The sequence below is a fragment of the Bufo bufo genome, chromosome 3 (genome assembly GCF_905171765.1).
Source record: "Bufo bufo chromosome 3, aBufBuf1.1, whole genome shotgun sequence".
NCBI lineage: Eukaryota > Metazoa > Chordata > Amphibia > Anura > Bufonidae > Bufo > Bufo bufo.
Genome location: NC_053391.1, coordinates 416,939,045 through 416,964,720, shown reverse-complemented (window position 1 = coordinate 416,964,720; position 25,676 = coordinate 416,939,045). Strand labels below are relative to the sequence as shown.

Below are 25,676 nucleotides of genomic sequence, written 5' to 3'. Positions count from 1 at the left end.
ATGATCTACCTGTCAGATAAACATTGTAAATAACAAAAAATAAAAATGGTGCCAAAACAGCTATTTTCTGTTACCTTGCCTCACAAAAAAAGTGTAATATAGAGCAGCCAAAAATCATATGTACCTAAAATAGTACCAAACAAAACTGCCACTTATCCCGTAGTTTCCGAACCATATGGCATTCCTTTCCTTCTGTGCCTGCCGTGTGCCCGTAGAGCAGTTTACGATCACCAAAGGGGTGTTTCAGTAATCTACAGAATCAGGGTAATAAATATTGAGTTTTGTTTGGCTGTTAACCCTTGCTTTGCTACTGGAAAAAAATGGCTTAAAATGGAAAATCTGCCAAAAAGTGAAATTCTGAAATTTCATCTCCATATTCCTTTAATTCTTGTGGAACCACCTAAAGGGTTAACAAAGTTTGTAAAATCAGTTTTGAATAACTTGAGGGTTTTGTTTAAAAAGTGTGGTTTCTATTATGTAAGTCTCACAAAGTGACTTCAGACCTGAACTGGTCCTTTAAAAAGTGGGTTTTGAAATTTTCAGAAAAATTTCAAGATTTGCTTTTAAACTTCTAAGCCTTCTAACGTCCCCAAAAAATGTAATTGCATTCACAAATGATCCAAAAATGAAGTAGACATATGGGGGAATGTAAAGTAATAACTATTTTTGGAGGTATTACTGTCTATTATAAAAGTAGAGAAATAGAAATTTGCCAATTTTTCCAAATTTTGGTAAATTTGGTTATATTTTTTTTAGAAATAAAAATGAATTTTTTTTTTTACTCCATTTACCACTGTCATGAAGTACATATATGTGACGAGAAAACATGGCTGGGATAAGTAAAAAGCGTTTAAAAGTTATTAGCACATAAAGTGACACATGTCAGATTGCAAAAAATGGCCTAGTCCTGAGGTAAAAACTTGCTATGGTCTTGAAGGGGTTAATATCTGCGTATCGACATGAGAGCAGTTTGTCAGCTGTGATTTTTTGCCTAATATTTATGTGAACATTATGGAGGATGTTGATTTCTGTGATTTCAAAATCCTTGTATTCTGGTCAGTTTGGACAAAAAAAAAAATTGAAATGAGTTGGAAAAGGGTGAATGTTGTAAGTGGATTCATCTGAAAGTATTTTCAGCAGAGAGACCTTTTACTACAGCATGGGCCTTATACTACAATCTGTAACTCTACAATCTATAGTCTTTGCTACTAGAACAACATAATGATAGTCAACATTTCTGTTTTGTTCACAAATGTTTTGCCTCCTTATAAGGCCTCTTGCACACAAAACATATTTTCATTCCGTTCCATTTTTTTGGTGGACCGTACCAACGGAACCATTTCATTTCAATGGGTCCGCAAAAAAACTGAAGGCACTCTGTGTGCATTCCGTTTTTGTATTTCCGTTACGGACAAGGATAGTACTGTTCTATGAAGGGCCAGCTGTTCCCTTCCGCAAAATACGGAATGCACACGGATGTCATCCATATTGTTTGCGGATCCGTTTTTTTGCGGGCCGCAAAATACATAGTCGTGTGCAAGAGGCGTTATTCTAGGTAAGACACAGTGAGAAATTGGAGTCTAAAAATATGTCTGAGATGTTGTAGCTGTTGAGCAGTTTTCTCTTTCAGTGAGAATCTGAAATGTAAGATTTTGAAGTGGTAATAGCTTCGTGCTGTCAATCAGCATGCCTAAATGATATGCCCTTTAATTATATTTTATAAAGGGATTATCTCCTGCTGTCAGTGTTGACGTGGCCCTTGTCAGTCTTGTAACTGTTATGAGGAAATTTACTGCATTGATACAGGTGTAGTGAAATGGTGGATTTGCAAATATAACTGTTGGCAGTGCCCCTCATTCACTGTCCAATGGATCTTCATAGAGCCATGAAAGAGCTAACACATCTGGATGGATTTTATATATATATATACTATATATATATATATATATATATACACACACAGGTGAAACTTGAAGAATTTGATATTGGGCAAAAGATCCATTATTTCAGTAATGCATATTAAAAGGAATTGCATTATGCAGCTTAAAATTAGAATTTTGTGAAAAGGTTCAATATTCTAGGCTCAAAGTGTCACACTCTAGTCAGCTAATTAATCCACATCCCCTGAGCAAAGAGGACCTGAGATTGTGACTTTGGGGTTTTCATAAGCTGTAAACCCATTATCATCCAAATTATAACAAATAAAGGCTTGAAAATCACGCTTTGCATGTAATGTGTCTATCTCATATGTTAGTTTCACCTTTTAAGTTGCATTACTGAAATAAATGAAGTTTGCACAATATTCAAATTTTTTTGAGTTTTCGTGTGTGTGTGTGTGTGTGTGTGTGTGTGTATATATTATATATATATATATATATGAGTATTACACACTAAAGAATTATTAGGAACACCTGTTCTATTTCTCATTAATGCAATTATCTAGTCAACCAATCACATGGCAGTTGCTTCAATGCATTTAGGGGGGGTGGGTCCTGGTCAAGAGACAATCTCCTGAACTCCAAACTGAATGTCAGAATGGAAAGAAAGGTGATTTAAGCAATTTTGAGCGTGGCATGGTTGTTGGTGCCAGACGGGCCGGTCTGAGTATTTCACAATCTGCTCAGTTACTGGTCTTTTCACGCTCAACCTTATTCTAGGGTTTACAAAGAATGGTGTGAAAAGGGAAAAACATCCAGTATGCGGCAGTCCTGTGGGCGGAAAATGCCCTTGTGGATGCTAGAGGTCAGAGAGAATGGGCCGACTGATTCAAGCTGATAGAAGAGCAACGTTGACTGAAATAACCACTCGTTACAACCGAGGTATGCAGCAAAGCATTTGTGAAGCCACAACACGCACAACCTTGAGGCGGATGGGCTACAACAGCAGAAGACCCCACCGGGTACCACTCATCTCCACTACAAATAGGAAAAAAGAGGCTACATTTTGCACGAGCTCACCAAAATTGGACTGTTGAAGACTGGAAAAATGTTGCCTGGTCTGATGAGTCTCGATTTCCATTGAGACTTTCAAATGTGAGTCCGAATTTGGCGTAAACAGAATGAGAACATGTATCCATCCTCTGATGGCTACTTCCAGCAGGATAATGCACCATGTCACAAAGCTCGAATCATTCCAAATTGGTTCTTGAACATGACATATGAGTTCACTGTACTAAAATGGCCCCCACAGTCACCAGATCTCATACCCAATAGAGCATCTATGGGATGTGGTGGAACGGGAGCTTCGTGCCCTGGATGTGCATCCCTCAAAATCTCCATCACTGCAACGATGCTATCCTATCAATTTGGGCCAACATTCTAAAGAATGCTATCAGCACCTTGTTGAATCAATGCCACGTAGAATTAAGGCAGTTCTGAAGGCAAAAGGGGGTCCAACACCGTATTAGTATGGTGTTCCTAATAATTCTTTAGGTGAGTGTATATATACACATAAACATGTCAGAGATACAAATTACAATATTTAATTGGTTACAAAATGAATATGGTTGAGCAAAGACACATCCTTCAAGCTTAAAGGGACACTGACAGGCCCAATAAGCATATTTAGGTATATATATGACAGTACAGGTCTTATAAAGTGTATTAGAATCATCTAAGTATCCCCCCTGTCCACCTTATAAATACAGTAAAATGAAGTTTTATAACCTGCTTGAATCGTCTTCAATCTGCCCAAGGGGCGGCGTTTCATCTCCACTTGCGCCCAGCCAGCCTCGCCCCAACTGCCGTTTTGAAGCGCCGCCCAGCTCATCAATATTCACTTCGCTGGGCGGCTACTCTGAAGCGCTGCTCTGAACTGTGCCCGGCGCATGCGCATAAAGCAGAGGCTGCATCGGCCTCTGAGATGCAGACTGTGCGCAGGCGCGATGTGATCCTGGCCAGTGAGGGTGCCGGGCGCATGCGCTGAAGATTAGCCGGAGGCCGATGCCCATAGGATTGTATTGGGCATGCGCCGGATCTTGCGTCGGGGACAGTAGTAGCCGCCCAGCGAAGTGAATATTGATGAGCTGGGCAGCGCTTCAAAACGGCAGTTGGGGGAGGCTGGCTGGGCGCAAGGGGAGATGAAACGCCGCCCCTTGGGCAGATTGAAGACGATTCAAGCAGGTTATAAAACTTCATTTTACTGTATTTATAAGGTGGACAGGGGGGATACTTAGATGATTCTAATACACTTTATAAGACCTGTACTGTCATATATATACCTAAATATGGGCCTGCCAGTGTCCCTTTAAAGAAGACCTGTCACCTCTCCTGACATGTCTGTTATAGTAAATACATGCATTCCCCATGTATTAACAATTCTGGAACATCTATTCTTATGACTGTATTTTGTGCAATTCCTTTATTATTCCTGCTAGAATTAATGAATTAGTTACCAAATTGCTATAAAGGTCCAGATGGGTATTACCAGAAGGGGGGGAGGTGTCTGACACTGGCAACACTGATAGGATAGTGTCAGACTGTGCATGGACACACCCTGGTAACAATCATCTGGATCTTCTTGAACCGAACCCGAGTTCAGGAAAAGGGTTTTAACAGTATAAATAAATTTTTGAAGTTATTACCCGAAGTCTCACGAGACTTCGCGAAAGTAATAACTTTTGGCTCATCAGAGCCAATACATTCTAATACTGTACGGAGCGCTCGCTCCGTACAGTATTGAAACAAACTTTTATGCAAATCGACTTCAGATGTTTCATGAAGTCGATTCGCTCATCCCTAGTCGCAATCGAACTGATCTGTAGAATACAGACGTTGGTGGAGATTTATGAAACTGGTGTAAAGTAAGAACTGGCTTAGTTGCCCATAGCAATCAATCAGATTCCACCTTTTCATTTTTGACAGCTCCTTTGGAAAATGAAAGGTAGGATCTGACTGGTTTCTATGGGCAACTAAGGCATTTCTACTTTACAACAGTTTGTGTCACATTTAGAGCACTGTTAAAGTTGTAAAATGAAAAAACCTTGGTGAAATTGTGTTGTTTTTTTTGTTTGTTTGTTTCCCCCCACAATTCCCCACCTCCCCTCATTTTCCAGTACAATATATGGTAAACTAAATAAGCCCATTAAACAATACCACTTTTCCCATAAAAATAAGCCCTCATATGGCTATGTGAACAAGAAGTTGTGGCATTTGGAAGGTAGAAAGGAAAAAAAAAATTAGGCTCTGTACTTGAGGGGTTAAAAATAATTTAATCATGCCTCAATATTCAGTGGTAGTTTCCTTTTGAGCTGAAGGGTTTCCCTAGAAACTAGACATATTTCACTTTTATGACCTGTCAGTTGGAGTAGTCAAATAAGGATATTTAGGCCTCCAACCAATGTCAGGAAGAGTCTTCAGCTTCAAGATTGGCTTGGATGTGCAGGTGAAAGTGACTGCAAAGGCAATAGGGTAGACTTGTGAAACCCTAAAAAGATAACTTTGTATTATTTAGTCTGTTTTGTACAATTATGTAATTTTTCACTCCATCAGATGCACTGGACCATAAGACTCCCCTAGAATGTAGAGAAGGAAATTTTATTTTTATTTTTTATCAGACCTTGGATCAGACCTTCAAGCTCCGTCAGACCTCATAACAGACCACCATTCCTTCTTAGACCTCAGATCGGACCTCAAGCTCTATCAGACTTCAGATTAGACCTTCAAGCTCCATACAAACCTCTGTATCAGACCCTCATTCCTTCTTAGACCTCAGACCAGACTTCCATTCCTCCTTGGACCTCAGATCAGACCCCCAAGCCCCATCAGACCTCTATCAGACCCCCTATTCCACCTCAGATCAGATCCCCCCCCCCCCCATTCCTCCTCATACCGCTGTATCAGAAAAATAAATAAATGAACTTACCTTCTGCTCCAGACCACACTGACACTAACCTCTCTTTATTCTTCTTGCGGCCCGTGCTGCACTGCTACCTGACATCGCACAGCGTCAAGTCATAGTGTGCACCTATGTGCACTACATCCTGGCGCTGTACGCAATCAGGACATGTACAATGTGGTGCCCGAAAGAAGACTAGGGACTGGTGAGTACAGCTACCTCAGTTCATTACCAATACCCAACGTCTCCTGCATACTAATATGGCGGTCACTAGCATTCACACCATAAGGCGCACTTACCATTTTACTCCGACTTTTGTGCGTCTTATAGTTCAAAAATAAGGTAGATATTTTTGCTGGGTCATGGGTTATATATTTTTTTCACATTGCTTGTATGAAATATGTGAAAATTACTTATTTGGTAAAATCAGAAAGTAAGATCCCTGGTGGCTGTGCTCTGTGACTTTTGTTTTGAAAACTTTTATGTTAGAGATTTAAAAAGAAAAATGAATTGTCTTGCCAACTACTATTGATCCAAAAGTATACAAAAAACCGTACAAATAGCGATGACAACCTTTAGTAAGGGCTGCTCTGCCATGAGTCATAGAGAACTGTTCCTTCATGTACGTGGCCATATTTTCTGAAGAGGGTTAGTCATTAATGGAAAACTGCTGTGATGAGGTGAATGTTGATATGGTTTGTTCATTATTTGTGGGTGAAATCAACATTGTGCTTAAATTTACTTTCCCCTCTAAGTAGAATGTTATGTTAGAAGATAAGCATGGCAATACTTTAATAACCACGTTTGTGCCATTTGCTTAGATTAAACGTGCACATTGTCAGGCATAGATTATATAACTGGCATGTATTGTTTTAGTACGACACGTACAAAGCTTCTCCAGCAGCCGGAGCGAGAGCATGATTTGTAATTTGTATGTATGAAGTATACAGCAGAGCCTGGTATGGGGATGTGCGTGTGCACCAGAAAGGATTTATCTCTCATCCACTACGGCTGCTGTTTGATGAAAGGAATGGGAATTCATCAACTGGAAAGAAAAGCCTTTCACTTTTCAGTTCTACCTTTTCTTCTACCACTCTTTCAGCTAAATATTCGCTTCAAAAGGGAAAATGTTTGTTTAGATATTATCTTTGAAGCTGAATGTGAATTGAACCCACAGTATATTGAGGCTGGTAAAATCACTGGTGATGTGCCAAAGTCTTCGGGTAGGTAAATCACTGCCAACTTTAGAAGCTATTTGTTTTTAGGAACTAGTCTTTATGTGCATTTGTAGTCGCCCCCCAAATATTCACTGAATTGTGTCATTAGGCAGTTACAATAAATGTAATTTATTTAAAAAATAATTAAAAAATGCTAACCTATAGACAGCAATTAGGAATAGGAGCATCTTTTCATTTACACCCTAGGAATGCTCCTTCTGATAATTGCCCTGTATAAGGGTGTTATTGATCAGGTGAAAGCATCAGTGATACGGACCCCATCATTTGTGGATCTGCTGCCCATAAACAGTGAACTGTATGGGGAGCAATTGCTCTTCTCCATACAGTGGAGGTAATTGCTCTTCTCCATACAGTGGAGGTAATTGCTCTTCTCCATACAGTGGAGGTAATTGCTCTTCTCCATACAGTGGAGGTAATTGCTCTTCTCCATACAGTGGAGGTAATTGCTCTTCTCCATACAGTGGAGGTAATTGCTCTTCTCCATACAGTGGAGGTAATTGCTCTTCTCCATACAGTGGAGGTAATTGCTCTTCTCCATACAGTGGAGGTAATTGCTCTTCTCCATACAGTGGAGGTAATTGCTCTTCTCCATACAGTGGAGGTAATTGCTCTTCTCCATACAGCGGAGGTAATTGCTCTTCTCCATACAGCGGAGGTAATTGCTCTTCTCCATACAGTGGAGGTAATTGCTCTTCTCCATACAGTGGAGGTAATTGCTCTTCTCCATACAGTGGAGGTAATTGCTCTTCTCCATACAGTGGAGGTAATTGCTCTTCTCCATACAGCGGAGGTAATTGCTCTTCTCCATACAGCGGAGGTAATTGCTCTTCTCCATACAGCGGAGGTAATTGCTCTTCTCCATACAGCGGAGGTAATTGCTCTTCTCCATACAGCGGAGGTAATTGCTCTTCTCCATACAGTGGAGGTAATTGCTCTTCTCCATACAGCGGAGGTAATTGCTCTTCTCCATACAGTGGAGGTAATTGCTCTTCTCCATACAGTGGAGGTAATTGCTCTTCTCCATACAGTGGAGGTAATTGCTCTTCTCCATACAGGGGAGGTAATTGCTCTTCTCCATACAGCGGAGGTAATTGCTCTTCTCCATACAGTGGAGGTAATTGCTCTTCTCCATACAGTGGAGGTAATTGCTCTTCTCCATACAGTGGAGGTAATTGCTCTTCTCCATACAGCGGAGGTAATTGCTCTTCTCCATACAGCGGAGGTAATTGCTCTTCTCCATACAGCGGAGGTAATTGCTCTTCTCCATACAGCGGAGGTAATTGCTCTTCTCCATACAGCGGAGGTAATTGCTCTTCTCCATACAGCGGAGGTAATTGCTCTTCTCCATACAGCGGAGGTAATTGCTCTTCTCCATACAGTGGAGGTAATTGCTCTTCTCCATACAGTGGAGGTAATTGCTCTTCTCCATACAGTGGAGGTAATTGCTCTTCTCCATACAGTGGAGGTAATTGCTCTTTTCCATACAGCGGAGGCAATTGCTCTTCTCCATACAGTGGAGGCAATTGCTCTTCTCCATACAGTGGAGGTAATTGCTCTTCTCCATACAGCGGAGGCAATTGCTCTTCTCCATACAGCGGAGGCAATTGCTCTTCTCCATACAGCGGAGGTAATTGCTCTTCTCCATACAGCGGAGGTAATTGCTCTTCTCCATACAGCGGAGGTAATTGCTCTTCTCCATACAGCGGAGGTAATTGCTCTTCTCCATACAGCGGAGGTAATTGCTCTTCTCCATACAGCGGAGGTAATTGCTCTTCTCCATACAGCGGAGGTAATTGCTCTTCTCCATACAGCGGAGGTAATTGCTCTTCTCCATACAGTGGAGGTAATTGCTCTTCTCCATACAGCGGAGGTAATTGCTCTTCTCCATACAGCGGAGGTAATTGCTCTTCTCCATACAGCGGAGGTAATTGCTCTTCTCCATACAGCGGAGGTAATTGCTCTTCTCCATACAGCGGAGGTAATTGCTCTTCTCCATACAGTGGAGGTAATTGCTGCATGTAAATGCAGCTCTCACCTCTGCTGACGATCAGGCCGTTATGAGGAACGATTAGTCTGTTCCTGGTAATTGTCTGCTGTGTCGGCCTTTACACGGGGAATGCGATCAGTCATAAGAGCACCCACTTGTGAAACTGAGCGCAGAACGAGTAGAGGTTTAAATGTATAAATTCTCCTTCTCCTCAATAACCTGCTGCCTGCAGATTGCACTGCATTTTGTGGCGACAGGTTCTCTTCAACAAGATTTTGAAATGCATTTTTCTAAGGAAAATTTCAAAAGATTTAATAGTGGAGGACACCAAAAGCTCCTGTCCATAGTAACGAAATCGCTAAAAGTCAAAATTAAACTAGAAGAGTATATTTACCCTAAATTACTGAGATTTTAACAAATCTCATCCACGCGATGCGACAAACACTGCACAGATATTGAATTGCCATGCGGTTTATGCAGCATGTCAATGCTTTCTGCAGATTTCCATTATGGATTTAGTTTGCTTCATGGTGAAGCACACTTTTAGCTGCTAGCTGTGTCATTTTAGTGTTCTATCACATGAAATTTGGAGAACATCGAAGGTCCTTGTTCCATGTGTTTTGTTATTTTTGACCCTGAAATCACTTTATTTATTTATTATTCTTAGCCACAAATTGTCATTGCCAGAAACCTTGCGTATAAAATAGTTTGCAGGTGTAATCCTAGATCAGTTTCTTCTGAGAAATCATTTTCAGTGCCTAGTCCTAGAGTCTGTCATTAGAACACAAATAACAGGTGCACAGTTTCAGCAATACAACTATTTCCAGTCTCAATACAGTCTTTCCAATGCTGCAAAGCAAAAATAATTTCGGTTAGTAACTAATCATATGAAATGGTCACATTGTATAACCCTTACCATCATTCCTTCATTGAATGTTTAGCAGTGATGTATCAAATCTTCATTGTCTTTTGAAAAACATAGCACCGCTTTTCATTTTTGTCCAAAGCCCCGAGCCATCATCCAAATTCAGTCATGTCTGGTAGGGAGCTGACGTAGATTTAGACAGGCGGTGGGCGCGCCAAAGTTATACGCCAGCGCCTCTACGTAAATTCTGTGCATCCACTGCCAGCCAAAGGGGTAAAGACCGGCATGTAAAATGCCGGTCTTAATAAATGGCCTCCTTAGTGTTTTCCTTTTAGAACTTTATCATACAGCAGCTATACTAAAATGTCATCAGATTTCTAATTGTAGGTTAAATGAATGCAACATTGGGCTTTAATTAATCGTGTGCATCATTTTATGTTGAGGAAGGTGTTAACACTTCAATGGGTCTGGAATCCTATTGATAACACAGCATCATTTTTCAAAGACCACCTGCTGCATTGGCTGCTAAAGCTCAAATCCTTCTTAGCTCTATGGATGGTAGCCTATGAAAAGAATCACATAGCAGCAGGCAAGCATCCTAAGAACAGCACTGCGTCTTGCCAAAGCCAGCGGCCTACATAGATTCAAAGCAATTACCTTCTTGACTTTTAATAACACATCCACCAGAGCTCCTCTTGTGTCAGCAGGCATACTTTAAATGTGTGTTTTCATTGTGGAGCTTGGAGTAAGAATGGATTCGTCCCTGTAATAAGACATTTTCTGTATAATTTTTACATGACAATATATTACTCCTTGTTTCCTCAAAACCTAAGCCAAGCTGATAGTCTATATTACGTTTACACTAATGCAACATTTACTCTCCAGCTCCCTCTTACATATATCATATTTTCACTTTATAAGACGCACCTGATCATAAGACACACCTAAGTTTTAGAGGAGGAAAAATAAGGGTACTTTCACACTAGCATCGCTCTATTCTGGCAGGCAGTTCCAAACAGACACCATTTGTAGACTGATCTGGATGCGGATCCGTCTCACAAATGTATTGCAATACTGGATCCATCTCTCCAATTGTCATTCGGAAAAACGGATCCGGTATTTAGCTTTTTTCACATTTGTAAAGGTCTGCGCAGACCACAAAACCGGATCCGTTTTCCGGAACACTTAGGGCATTAATGCATTTCAATGTAAAATAATTCTGCTGCAGTATTTTCTCTGTCCAAAAACCGTACAGTGACTGAACTGAAGATATCCTGATGCATACTGAACGGATTGCTCTCCATTCAGAGTGCATTAGGATAAAACTGATCAGTTTGTTTCTGGTATTGAGCCCCTGTAACGGAACTCTATGGCGGAAAAAAAAAACGCAAGTGTGAATGTACCCTAACAAAAAAAAATCTATCAGACCTCAGATCAAACCCCCAATCTTTATCAAATCTAAATTCAGACCCCCAATCTTGATCAGATCTCAATTCAGACCCCCAATCTTGATCAGATCTCAATTCAGACCCCCAATCTTTATCAGACCTCAGATTCGACCCACAATCTTCATAAGAGCTCGGTTCAGACCTCCCCAATCTTTATCAGACCTCAGATTCGACCCACAATCTTCATAAGAGCTCGGTTCAGACCTCCCCAATCTTTACCAGACTTCAGATCAGACTCCCAGTAACACAGTTGGGACAGTGGTTGGCGCATACATATGCACAGTCACTTTTCAATATAGTAAGTGAAAGGTCCAGATATAGTGAAGTGAGAAGACAAATATCCTTAGAGGGGTGTTTAGGGACTTAAAAATCAAGAACAGACATTGCAGTCCCTACCCAAAAGATATAGCTCCAGGTTCCTCTCCACCAGTCTCATACATTCTTCTGCCGTATACATATCAACACATGTTGTGCGATCCTGCAGACCAGCTGATAATGTTCCATATGTATTGACAAACATGGCGGGAGAGCAAGAGTGCGTGTATACATATACAAGAACATAGTACTCTGTCAGCACTTAAAGGGGTTGTTTTACTTCAGCAAATGGCATTTATCATGTAGAGAAAGTTAATACAAGGCACTTACTAATGTATTGTGATTATCCATATTGCTTCCTTTCCTGGCTTGATAAATTTTTCCATCACATTATACACTTCTTATTTCCATGGTTACGACCACCCTGCAATCCAGCAGCTATGGCCGTGCTTGCAGACTATAAAAAAATGGCTTTGGCCTCTCTGGTGGCCAGGAGTGCGCACAGACTGGCACTTTTTCTTATAATGTGCAAGCATGGCCACCGCTCCTGGATTGCAGGGTGGTCGTAGCCCTTGGATACAAGCAGTGTATAATGTGATGGAAAAATGAATCAAGCCAGCAAAGGAGGCAATATGGACAATCACAATACATTAGTAAGTGCCTTGTATTAACTTTGTCTACATGATAAATGCCATTTGCTGAAGTGAGACATCCCTTTTAAAGCTGCAACCCTCACTCCTTCCCCCAGTGATTCCAGTGATTAATGCTGGCAGTAAGTGTACTGTAATCGCTGCATCCCCATTCTCCTCTCTTCCCTGCACCCACTAAAAGAGAAGGAAAGGGAAGATAGAAGGAAGCAGTGATCAGCACTGGCAGCAAGTCACATAGGCAGGGACAGGTCATAAATAAGTATTGTAGGGCACATGTAGGGAGAGAGGAGGCAGGCTGTAAAATCTGCCCTTTTCTTATTAGACTAGAGAGAGACACAGTCTAGTTGTTAAGTGGAATGCTGGACAGTGATATACAGAACATAGTAGGATAGATAACTGTGCTGATAGCATTCTCCTTTGGGTGAGGAATTGCAGTACAGAAATATAAGATGTTATGTATTGTACTTGTCTTAAAGCTGGGGAAAATAGTCTGTATATTTCTGGACCAAGACAATAAAGTGATACAACATTTTGCAGGTTTATAGGGGAGGTGTCACACTAGGCTTTTTATGGCTGTATTTAGGCGTATCATCCCTTCCATCATAATGTGAGGTACCGACCATAGACTACTACTGGATATCCCATATGCTTTATAAAGTGTATAGTTAGAATAGAGAATTTCATGAAGCATGTTTTTCTTTACAATATTATAACTTTATTTTTAGCGTTTTTCTCATTTGAAAGAGCATTAATGAGAGGTTTTGTTTTTTTTTACATATTATTTTGTGCTGTATGGTTGAACATAAAAAAAAAAAATCATCTCGAGGACCAACAAATATCTGTAACGGCACAATTGGATTCATGTGCACTTTTTCTAGCCATAGCAAATTTAAAAGCTGGCTGTATTGTGGTTAAGCAGTTTATGATGTCTCTATTTTATGCTACGTAATCTGCTGTATAAATGCAAATGCCACACGCTGGATTCATACACAGCTCAGAAATGGACAAGAAATAAATACTAAAGATACAGAAAATGTAAAAAGTAGAGCAGAGAGCATACATAAACTTTTATTTACTGGATATTGCACAATGCTGAACTTCTGTTTTTTCATTATATTGGTCCGCTTGTATAATTCATTGTATCTGTCATACGGCCTTATTATCAGGTATGTGTTACATTAGGTGTGCAGAAGCCGTTCGTAGTTATACATGAAATAGGGCACAGTCTTGCATATTGTTCCTAGGGAAGTCTAGACTAGAGCAATGGATGTGGTTTACAAGAAATGGTGTCCTGGTACGACCTAGAAAAAAACGTGTGCCAGTTTGTATAAAAGACTAAGAGGCCCTGTTAACATTACAAGGGCTTTGGTGACTTATTTGGTGACTTATAGTGTTTAAGAAAAGGGCTAAGCTTTTATGTTTGCACAGGAAAGCGTGATATCATTGTGTTCTCTACATAAACATTTAACAAAGTTTGGAAACAATTGCTGAAATCATCTTGCCTTATTTCTGTGTATAGCATAGAAATGCAGAAGAGAAGTTTGGTAGACCAAGTGCTGTAAGTTATTCAGAATGGGAGCACATATTACATAGGACACCGAATAATGCACATAACCTTGGTAATTACTATAGTACTGACCACAAGTCTTATATGACCCAACATTATTAGAAATGCTCAAAACCTGCTGATTCTACAAACTTTACTAAAGCCTGTAAATTGTAATATTTAAAGGGATTCTATCATGAGATTTTACCCCTATAACCTAAATCACTCACTTAAGGTGCCCAAGGGGAGGTCCGTTTATACAGGGTGCCCGGTCGCACCCCTCGCCGTCCGGTGCCCAGCGCCGCCTTCGCTGTCTTCTGCGCCGCCTCCGCAATCCTACCTGTCTTTCTTCCAGATCCCGCGCCTGCGCCTGATGCGTATCAGGCCGGCGCATGCGCACTTCGCTCAACGAAGCCGCTGCCAGGAGTCCGCGGCGCATCAGGCTGAGCCTAGTGCGCAGGCGCGGGATCTGGAAGAGGGACGGGTAGGATTGTGGAGGCGGCGCTGAGCTGTAGAAGGTGGCGCAGAAGACAGCGAAGGCGGTGCTGGGCACCGGACGGCGAGAGGTGCGGCCGGGCACCCTGTATTAACGGACCTCCCCTTGGGCACCTTAAGTGAGCGATTGACAGGTTATAAAAACCAGTTTTTTGGGCAAATAGAGCCATAGTGAAGTTTAATAAGGCCAGCTTAGGATTATTCTTATTACTCCGGACATGAGCATATGTTTAGGTTATAGGGGTAAAATCTCATGACAGAATCCCTTTAAGCAGTGATGAAAGAAACGATCCTTATTTGCCGACCCAGTCTAACTGTATCTTGCTGATGGTCAGCAGTTTGTGACACACTTCCCCAAATTTCTAAGAAGAAAACTAACACCCCCCTCGAGCCCCCTACCGCCCCCTCTCCAATCCCTGGGTCCCTGTTATTCATGAAGGGATGATGATAAGAACCTTTGTAGACGTTTACAGTTTTTTCCCCGGATACACAGTATTCTCAAGTCTTATACCTGGCAGAGTACTTGCTGTATTGGTGCCCTTTCTCTGCAAGGTAGTGTAGGACGCCTCTTTTGGTAGAAATGTACAAGCGTCTACTATATGCTACATTAAAGTACAATAGTGTCTTCCCATAGCCTGAAGTGATGACACCGCACATCACTAATCCTTCACGTCAGACATGTTGATGCTGCCTAGCAAACAAATTAACCTCAGAGAAAATACTTATTTGTGACGGGCTTTTCTTCTGACATTTTTGATTCATTCGTTGTGCCTTGCAGTGTGCTGAGAGCGTTTCATAGTGTGCTGTGTTGTTACTTTTCAATATAAATCTTATGTAAAAAGATGAAAGTCTGGAGTTCCTGATTGACCTTTGTTGGAAAATTTTGGACATAGTGGGTAAAATGTGCTAATATTTTATTTCATATACAACCCCTACTCTTTGTACTGTGCAGTTTTCCCTAAAAAAAACCCAATTACTTTCTTTTGCTTCCATAAGTGTTACTTTGATTAAACTCAGACTGATTTACCCCTGGGTTTGCTTATTTACCAGTTCTAGGTGTTCTTTCTCTCTGCATTAAAGCTCTCTGAGGATTGGAGAATCGTAAATTCTTCTTCCTTAAACCACATTGATTTAACTAACGGGAAATGGCTTAGTGAATATCTTGGCTATATTCCTAAAGCATTGCAGAGGAACAATAAGGTATATGGTCCTTTGGGGAAAAAACTACACACCCTTCCATACACCAACTAGAGGAGAATACGCCTAGATCAGGGGTTAAAAAAGTATATATATATATGGTGCTTCTGGCAATCGGAGTGTGATAGCATTAGTTAGGAAATTCACATCTGCTGATTAAAGGGAACCTGTCATCAACTTTATGCCGATCTCACTGAGGGCAGGATAAAATAGAGACAGAAATGCTGATGTCAGCGATGTGTCACTCATGAGCTAATAGTAAATGGTTGCCGAGAACCAGCATCATAATCATTGCAGCCCAGGCCTTGAAAAGAGTCCTGGTTATTATAATCTCCTGCAATCTCACCATCTGCTGATGATTGTCAGTTCCAAAGTGATATGTGTGTTTTTTGTTTTCTTTCATTGTGGTCTATTGGTACTCACATTAATGATCATGATTTTTTTAACATTATTTAGCTCGGCATCGAAACATGTAGGAAAAGAACTTGGTAACACGGAAGAAAACAAGAAACTAGAAGAAAATAATCATAAATCAGAAGCATAAAAAGTATACATAACACAATACTCAAGGTAAGGTCCACCAATCAGCCCTTTCTACCAAAGTTGCTTCCTTTCAACAAATCCTTGAAACATTCTTGCTGGGCAGATAATGATTTGCAAATTCTGCTTATATTTCACCTGGTTTCTACCCACAGTGAAGAATTCATGAGCCTGACAATCAATTTATCAGCAGCCGGTGCCTCATGAATATTTGACATGAAATGTCTGTGATGTCACTGATTTATATAGTACATTCAGAGGCATTATCCTCTACTGGCTTTGCTGCAAAATGTCAACCAAAACCAACAAGTTAAAGTTGTATTATTAAAGTATGTGTTTTCAGAAAGTTTGGTGATTTATCGTGTATTACTGCTTTCCAAAATAATCTTCATCACTAGAACAGGTTTATTTTGACAATACATTTGCTGAATTAACTTTTTTCGATTTATGTTTAGCTTTAAAAAAGACAAATGTTCCACCTAAAAATATAGCAAATATGGCTTCTTGAGGTGACTAGTCAACTTGTTAACATTCTGATCATCCCTCTCTTAGTTATATCTGTTACCGGGAAAGCGTATTGATCACTACTACATCTCCAACAGATGTTGTCAACCAGCTTTACAAGAGTTTGGGATAGGGAATCTGCTGGATTTAGGTCTTCGGTTACTGTACTAAAGAAAAGCCTGGTGAATACCCTTCATGAGAGGTGTAACAGCAGCCGTGTTGCTAAACAGAGATAACTGAAAAATGACTATATTAAATTTGTTAACTTTACTCAAAAATATCACATTTTTGGTCATAGGAAACCATACCCTTGTGCAGTAGTAAAATACATCTAAGGCTACTTTCACAAACTGTTCAAAACGGATCAGTTCAGCCCCAATGCATTCTGAATGGATAAGGATCCGTTCAGAGTGCATCAGTTTGGCTCCGTTCCATCTCCATTTCGCTTTGGAGGCGGACACCAAAACGCTGCTTGCAGAGTTTTTCTGTCCGCCTGGCGATGTGGAGCCAAACTGATCCGTCCTGACTTACAATGTAAGTCAATGGGGACGGATCCGTTTTCACTGACACAATATGGTGCAATTGAAAACGGATCCGTCCCCCATTGACTTTTAATGTAAGCTAGGACAGATCCGTTTTGACTTAGACTTTTTTTTTTGATAGAATAATGTATCCGTTCAAAATAAATCAGTTTGCAAGCGTTTGCATTATCGGTGCAGATCCGGACGGATCCGCACTGAACGCAGGTGTGAAAGTAGCCTAAGATAGTGATAAAATCCATGCCTGCTTCTTCTTCTCTTTACTGATGTAAGTAGAGATTGACTCCCAGGTGTCTTTTTCAGATTTGCAATTCTGTTTACCATGCTAGTGCTATTTTACTTTTGATTTGCATTTCATTTTTTTGCTTGTAGGGAAACCATGATGAGCAGTTTGAAGCATGAATGTGGATTGTACTTAATGGAATATATACAATGGAGCTGCAAACATTCATGGTCAAAGTATTAAACATTTGTACCAAGTTGTCCCAGGATTATGAGGAAAATTATCTCTGAAAAGAATCAAGAAAAACTGTTCCAACAGCCATGATGATAGCTTACCATGTTGTGTTCTGTTATTTTTTTATGTAAATGTCTGCACTGAGAATTTGTTTTGTTTGCCTTTTATGTAAATTTTTTTACGTAGCTATTTTTATACACTGTAAGGCTTTGTTCCGACAGTTGCTGTCAATCAGATGTATAGTGTAATGTTATTATTTTTTATGACTCTGTTTGACGCGCAGGTACATTTTTATTTCTGAATGCCATCGGTAAAATGTCACATATAGCGGTCTAAAAAGACTCCCTGAGAAGTTGTATTCTTGCCCCAACACTACCCGGTTGAGCGGTTATTGAACAATCAGTATGCTCAAACGTAGACGATTAATCCAGATAACACTATGTGTACAGCCCATAAGGACGCACAAAGCCGTTGTCACCACACGTGGAGATTTTGCCGATAGCATTGCAGACTATTGTTATTCATATCCTTAATTTAAAAATGACTGGAATCTTGATTTTGGTTATCCACTGCCTTACGAACAGCATTCTTCAAGCAAGGAAACATGATTGCAAAAACCTCTACCGCCGCAGCTGTGCATTGAAAAACCGTGTTTTATTCTCATGATTGAAGAAGACTAATTATTGAAGGACCTACCTAACTTATAATTAATGCTTTCTTTTGCGCTTTTTTTTATCATGATAATTACAGTTTTAATTGCCTGTTTCCGCCACCAACAGTTCTAGTATATCCAGGGTAAATTGAGTGATTGCCATTGTCTCGTAGCCTGGCTTAAGCTTTAAACTTCCCTCTTAATTTCTGTATCCCATGGTCTGTACATCTCCAGCAGTGCTGCTTTTTGCAGATTCCTCATAATTATTGTCTGTCGTACAAACGTTTGGGCTGTAGTGTGACAGAGGCTCACTTAAAATTATCAGCCATATTCAAAACGATGAAGCCTACTACAGAAGTAGCAAATGTTACACATCTATGTTAATCTTAGTCTCCGATGTGACTTGCAAATTAGAATTGCTGCTGTAAAGATGGTAGCATGACTGTTTATTGGGTGTTCACATGGAGCATGCGTGTTTCAGATCTATATTGCTTGTCCTATGACACAGCAAGCCCACCCAGGCGCCCCACGTCTCTTATGTGCAATGATCCAATACTAATGGAAGCAGCCGTGTGCATCTTGCTTCAAGCATGCTCCGTCTGTATGGTGAGCATACATGGCAACAGTCCACCTGCTTCTTTCAATGCTCTGTTCTTTGACCATTGTAATTCTTGAGCAGCCTGCTTCGCAGTGCGTTGCAGGAGTGAATGGGTTAATTTGCTTTATTGTTTCGTTTTATTATCTAACACTAAAGGTTTTTAAACGCAGCTTCACGCGATCTTGTGTTAACCGGTACATAATTTATCATCCGATATACAAAACAATAAAATGTCTGAGTATTTTTTGTTACATTTTAAATTTGTAACTTTATAAAAAAAAAAAAATGTGGACTCTTCAATGCGTGTAAACTTGGTATTGTAAATGGACAGCAACAAATGCATTGAATATCACAAGATGTATTTGATCCTCTGTAAACCGGAAATATGTTTCCAGAGACTGTACATATAAAGTGTATTTACTACAAGCTCCTGTGTGCAAGGGTCAGAGTTGGTTGATTGTCCCCGATTACTTGGATTTTACAAATGCTAGTTTTCTTTTGTAATTGTGTTTGTATTTCAACTTTCAACCTTATTACTGTTAATATTTCTTTCTTTCTTTCTTAAGTAATGAACAAAAAAACGAGAAAAAGCTCTAGTGATATTTTTGTGTAGATTTTTCACTAAAGCTGAGCTAAAGTAGAAGCTATCTATGACTTTTAAAATAATTCTAAATTCTTATTATAATGTATATTCTTCATTGCAATACGTGTAAAACAGAATAATACTATGCATACTTTTTGACTAATATAGTGGGGATAAGGCAGAATGGTCCGCGCAACAATCCTTTATCTCCCAATTTACACAAACACATAAGTGTGCTTTGGTTTGCAGCATAAGAATTTTACCAAAGACATAACTATTACAATCATATATCTAAAATGGCTCTCCGGGTCATCAGTATGAGATTGTCGGGGGTTTGATGGGCGTGCCGTCTCCCTTCTCTCTTCCTGCTCGCTGCTGCTATGTCTATTGTGAGCAGGAAGACTGAAAGCACACACTGCCTTCCCTTCATACAGCTGATCTCTGGGGGTGCCGCACAGATCTGATATTGATAACCTATTCTGAGACTAGGTCGTTAATATTAAAAGCCCGGAGACCTCATTAAGAACCTAGAGTTATCTATATAGGAACTGCAACAAACTATATCCTAATATCTGTCCTTATGATTGGACACAATCCCGTAATCCAATGCATTACAAGCTTTATTATAACATTCTGTGCCTGAAACTCCATAGGCAGAGCAGGACATATTAGGCTTGTGCCTATAGAGGGCCTCGGTAGGAGGCCACCTACTATAGGGAATCTTTATAGTCTTATGTGACAGGAGGACAAGCGGGGGGCTGCAGGGAGTGCTAGATAAATGACACCACAATGTTCAGATTTGTAGCGTAACAACAGCTTAAAACTGTTCTCCAGGATTAACAATTAATGACCCATCATCAATATGAGATTTGCTGGGGTTCGACTATCCACCAATCTGTTCAGTAGTAGTCCCATCACCCATAGGTGTTGGAATTCCCCAACTACATAAACTGTGTAGTTGATGGAGCAGATCAGCGCGGTTCCCATTTACTACAGTGGTGACAGCGCTGCAGTAATCATCTTCATCCACTACACAAAAGGGAAGATATTGATTCCCTGTCAGTGCCCCATTCTGTTATTGGGAGGAGATCCTGATAAAGGAAGTGCATAATAATAACAGATTGTCGACAAATGTATTAGTAGTACAATCAAAGGAATGAGATTTTCAATATGTAGTCAGAATTCTGGTTCAATTTGCAATAAAATTGCATATGTGCATGACTTATTAAGTGTTTAAACACTTTTTACTTCTCGCTAGACAAGGGGGTGTAACTTGGGGGAAAACTGTGCGGTGTAGTGGATATGGACCAAATGGTCTAAAGCAGGCATGCTCAACCTGCGGCCCTCCAGCTGTTGCAAAATCAGCCTACAGCAGGGCATGGTGGGAGTTGTAGTTTTACAACAGCTGGAGGGCCGCAGGTTGAGCATGCCTGGTCTAAAGGAAGTCAATCAACAGGTGGCATATAGTAGACCAATGTATCACGTACCTTGAACCGTTGTAATAAATTATAGAGTAAAGCTAAGAGAACTGCCTGTAATCTCTTAGCTTAGCGGAGCAGGCAGAAGTAGGAGCTCTCTCCGCTCAGCTTATCCTGGCATTGTACGTGGGTACAGGGTACCCATATTCTATTCCAGGAGTTAGTAAACCTCCGGGGGGAAACGGGCAGGAGCAGCAATGTGCGCTCCTGCCCGTACACCCTGCTTTAGGGTACTTTCACACTTGCGTCGTTTGATTCCGGCAGGCAGTTCTGTTGCCTGAACTGCCTGCCTGATCAGGCAAACTGTATGCAAACGCATGTCATTTTTTCTGCCTGATCAGTCAGTAAAATGCCTTGCAATACCGTATCCGTTTTTCCGGTGTCATTAGGCAAAACGGATCCGGTATTTATTTTTTTTTCCACATTTTTAAAGGTCGGCACATGCACAGACAGGAATACCAGATCCGTTAAGGCGGCATTTTGAATACCGTATCCGGCACTAATACATTCCTATGGAAAAGTATTCAGTTTTTTTGACCGGAGATAAAACCGCAGCATGCTGCGATATTATCTCCGTCTTAAAAAGACTGAACTGAAGACATCCTGATGCATGCTAAACTCATGGGAATATACCTGATCAGTTCTTTTCCGGTATTGAGCTCCTAGGACGGAACTCTATCCTGGAAAAGAAAAACGCTAGTGTGAAAGTACCCTTATGCAGCACCATTCATAAATTTCACAGTCCGTACTCTGTACACCACTGAGCAGTCAGCGGTGTACAGAGAACAGAGTTTTAAGCGCACAGGGAATGGTGCGCTTTAGGGAAGTAAAAGTATAATAAAACTACAAGATTAATTAAGTATATTAGAAATAGAGTTATAAGGGACATCTTATTAAAATTTTACACAAAGGTTTAGTTACTCTTTAAGCACATCTAGTCTAGGTCTAATATGTTGAAATGTACAACAGTATTAATAAATAACTATTCTGCAGCCCTTTCTAAAGCCAATATATTGTATACATGACAATGCGTACTTTTCTATCCCTTCAATTTCGCAATGGTCATGTATTAGATACAGTACATCACTGTCTACTGTTATCTTGTGCAACTGGTGAAACGTTCCTATCTAATATCTACCTCACATTAATAGGCTAAATGGCATATTATAGTTAAAGGGGTCCGGTCACTGTTCCTGACGTCTTAGTAACTACTTCCGCATGTAATAACAATTCTGGGGCAGCTATTATGACTTGATTTTGTGCCATTACTCTATAATTCCTACTTGATGTTTAACAATGAATTGCCAACACTCTGCAATAAAGCTCCATCTAGATGTGAACCGCTGGCATTGTGCCCCTGCACTGACTGGATAGTGTCAGACTGTGCAGGGACACACCCTACACTGGCATCTCTCAGATGGAGCTTTATTGTAGACTGCTGACAGTTCAATAATCAACTTGTAGGAATAATAGAGGAATGGCACAGCATAGAGTCATAAGAATAGATGTTTTAGAATTGTTCTTACTAAAACACGTCAGACTAGGTGACGGACCCTCTTGAAGAAACAGATCACTTCATCTCTGAGTGCTGTGGAAATTGCTTTAAATGTTTCAGGCCATAATTACACATTGATATAAACCTACTGAGAGTATTTCCATTAAACACTCTACTGTATACTTTAGGATGAGATATTACCTTTAAGCTGCCATGTTTAATATTGACTCTAGTATTTATAGAAGAAGGAAGATCAGATCAAAAATGTAGCCACAGGGGGAAAAAAAAGTTTATTCTTTACGGATCTACCGGTAACCGCCATTGCTGTAAATCTTGTGATCCGTGGTATTGTTGCACCAATCTACTGTAAATTTTTCCACAATAAATCCTAAACACACAAACCAATGTACATATACTTTCCTTTGTTTCTCGAGATCTGATTGAACCACATTTTAGGCAGAATTTTTTCTGTGCTGAAATAAACCTGATGTGGAATCTGCTTCTAAATTCTCCAGGGTCTTTGACACAGTTGTTCCTACTTATTTCAGTAGAAATGTAGGATGTGGATTTGGCGCGGAATCCACTCCAAGAATGGATGTAAATTCTTATTTTTTTTAGTAAAAAGAAAAAAAGTAGCAGTTCTCGTCACCGCCTCTTGAGTCAGAGATGACCATAATCTTCCAGGAGTGGGGGAAATTTATCAAAATTGGTGCAAGGGAAAACTGTCTTAGTTACCCATAGCATCCAATTAGATTCCACCTCTCATTATCTAAAGGAGCTCTGAAAAATGTAAGGTGGAATCTGACTGGTTGTTATAGGCAACTAAGCCAGTTTTCCTTTACAACAGTTTTGATAAATCTCCCCCATTGTGTTTGCTTTCTTGGAGACCAGCTAGATCAATGCCAATCAACTTTACTGACATTGATTTTTCAACAAAGGAAAATATGATGGTTTTAGTTTGGTTGATGCACTTGAACAGAATGCAAAGATCGAAACCTGCAGGAGTAGTGAGCGGAATACAGATATACCGTAGAAGCCTAAGGATAACATGAAATAAACTGGGCCAAAGCTCTCTACTGAGCATGCTGCCAGATGTCTCTGGTACCACTTACCTGTAGGAGATGAAAATAAATGGACAGTTTAAAATACCCACCAAACCCTTGATACCCCACTGGACTCATATCAATAAGAGGTCAGGCATACAAATGCATTGGGATACATTTACAAATTCCAAATACTGTGTTAATTAAAGAGGTTCTCCGTCTTATTTCAAAAGCTCCCCAAAGCCATTAACTGGGTTAGAATAACAGAAGATCATATTCTCACCACTTCCTCACTTTCCAGTGCTGGCACTCCGGTCTGTGTTTCCACAGTGCAGCAATGATGTGACTGCTGAAGCTAATCACTGGTTGCAGCAGTATATGGCACAAGAACGTTAAAGCCAGTGACTGGCTGCAGAGGTCATGTGAACAGACCGAAGGTGAGGACCAGAGCAAAAGTGCCCAGAAGGGTTTAGCTACAGTAAGCACTGGCCCGGGAAGGTTGAGTTATGGAAGCAGCCAGCGCTCTGCTGTTTCCATAACTCCCATAGCAGTGAAAGAAGCCTACTCAAACAATGTAGCACAGCAAGATAAAGGGTTCTGGTAACTCCTGTGCTACGGAAACACCATAGCTTACCATGCTACGCTGTTGTCATAGCTCCCATTTACTGCTATAGTAGTTACTTAAACTACGTTAGCACCAGCCCCTCGTATGTGTCCATAATTCTGCCAATTCCTGGCCGGCACTTACTGTGGTTATTTCCATCTTAGCCATGAAAAGCTGACATGGGACAACCCCTTTTATTATTTTAACACATTTTAGTGCTTTAGGGAGCTTTTGAAATAACCTATGCAACCCCTTTAATTTCAATGGAGCCACGCATATCACTGTAACAAAATATTTGTAGACAAAAGTTCACATAAAAAATCCCATTATGCTCCAACACATGTCATATCAGATCAAATTCCCCGATTTCAACACTTCTGGAGGAAAATCTGAGAAATGGACTGTCACATAGGACTGCAGTACAGTATGCAATATGGTTCCATAATACCAACCACAAGATGACCCAACAGTTTAATGAATTCATCCAACTAAGTGTTTTACAATCACTTTTGTTAACCCTTTATTGATATCTACTGAATATTTGCAGCATGAGGATGAAAGGAGAGTAAGGCGTGAGCTCAGGCGCTGAACCTGCTCCATATGTGGTGGGAGCTAGCTATGTTATACAGTTGACACCCACCTGAAGGGACCAGTATTGGAGATAACTGCAATCCCAAGCATTTAACTCCAAAAAAATGCTACAGTCAATAGTGAGATAGAGGACCCCACGGCAAAATCACAGATTGTCGAACAGTTGTTATGGCAGTCTGGGGCTTTGTGAAGGCTCCCAGGCCTGTACTTGTTAACTGCCTATTAATTGAAGACTGCCCAAAACTCAGAGACTGGAAGAGTAAATTATTGCAATCGACTGTACAAGCGAATAATTGCACGATCAAGTCCAAAAAGTTACATTGTTTAAAAATATTTAAAAAAAATAGCTAAAGTATTAAAAATTTAAATCGCCTTCTTTTCCCAATTTTATATATAAAAATAAACAAAAAATAAAATAGTTTGTATCTGCACCCAAAAATGTCAGAATTATAAAAATATAAACATATCCTGCACAGTGAATGCTGTAATGGAAAAACAAAGTCAAAGTGCCCAAATCTGTGTTTTTTGATACTCAAAATTTTTTAAGTGTTTAGTGTTTAAAAAGTTGTACGTGCTCCAAAATGGTGCCAATAAAAACTACAGTTCGCACCACAAAAAAAATCTAGGTGTCAGAATATGGTGACACAAAGCAATTTTGACACAAAGTTTTTTTATTTTTGACAGTATTAATATATAAGTAAAAATGTGTAAATCTGGCATTGCTCGAATCGTACTGACAGGCACAATAAAGGTGATATCATATAAATGACATAAAAGCAAGACGCAAAAACCATGAAGGAATAGCACTTTTTCTTTCAAAGAGTTGAATTTTGTAGACACATTACTATGGTCACCAGTTCAGCTTCGATCTTATGATGGTCACATTAGTGGTGTGTATATCCAGTATAGCGACACATGCCATATGACATCACAACTTTAATAAATAAAGAAATGAGGTAAGAACAGTCAAATGAAAAGATTTTTCTTCAAAAACGCTGTTAAGTGACACAGTTATG

General features: G+C 40.1%; 2 protein-coding genes across 2 annotated transcripts in view; one reads left to right on the top strand and one right to left on the bottom strand.

Annotated features, from left to right (window-relative positions):
- Positions 1-19,292, top strand: part of ALCAM (activated leukocyte cell adhesion molecule) — a 114,757-nt gene extending 95,465 nt beyond the window's left edge. The window contains exons 15-16 of the mRNA XM_040424919.1: positions 16,033-16,146; positions 17,532-19,292. The gene's annotated coding sequence lies outside the window, so the exon portion shown is untranslated. The remainder of the gene's footprint in view (positions 1-16,032; positions 16,147-17,531) is intronic.
- LOC120993833 (extensin-like) lies at positions 7,334-9,091 on the bottom strand. Its single transcript, XM_040422299.1, has one exon. The coding sequence runs from the start codon at positions 9,089-9,091 to the stop codon at positions 7,334-7,336; it is 1,758 nt and encodes a 585-aa protein (XP_040278233.1).
- Positions 19,293-25,676: the final 6,384 nt, after the last annotated feature.

Coding starts and splice junctions, on each gene's coding strand:
- LOC120993833 (XM_040422299.1), bottom strand. CDS start 9,091: ATGCAGCAATTACCTCCACTGTATGGAGAAGAGCAATTACCTCCGCTG.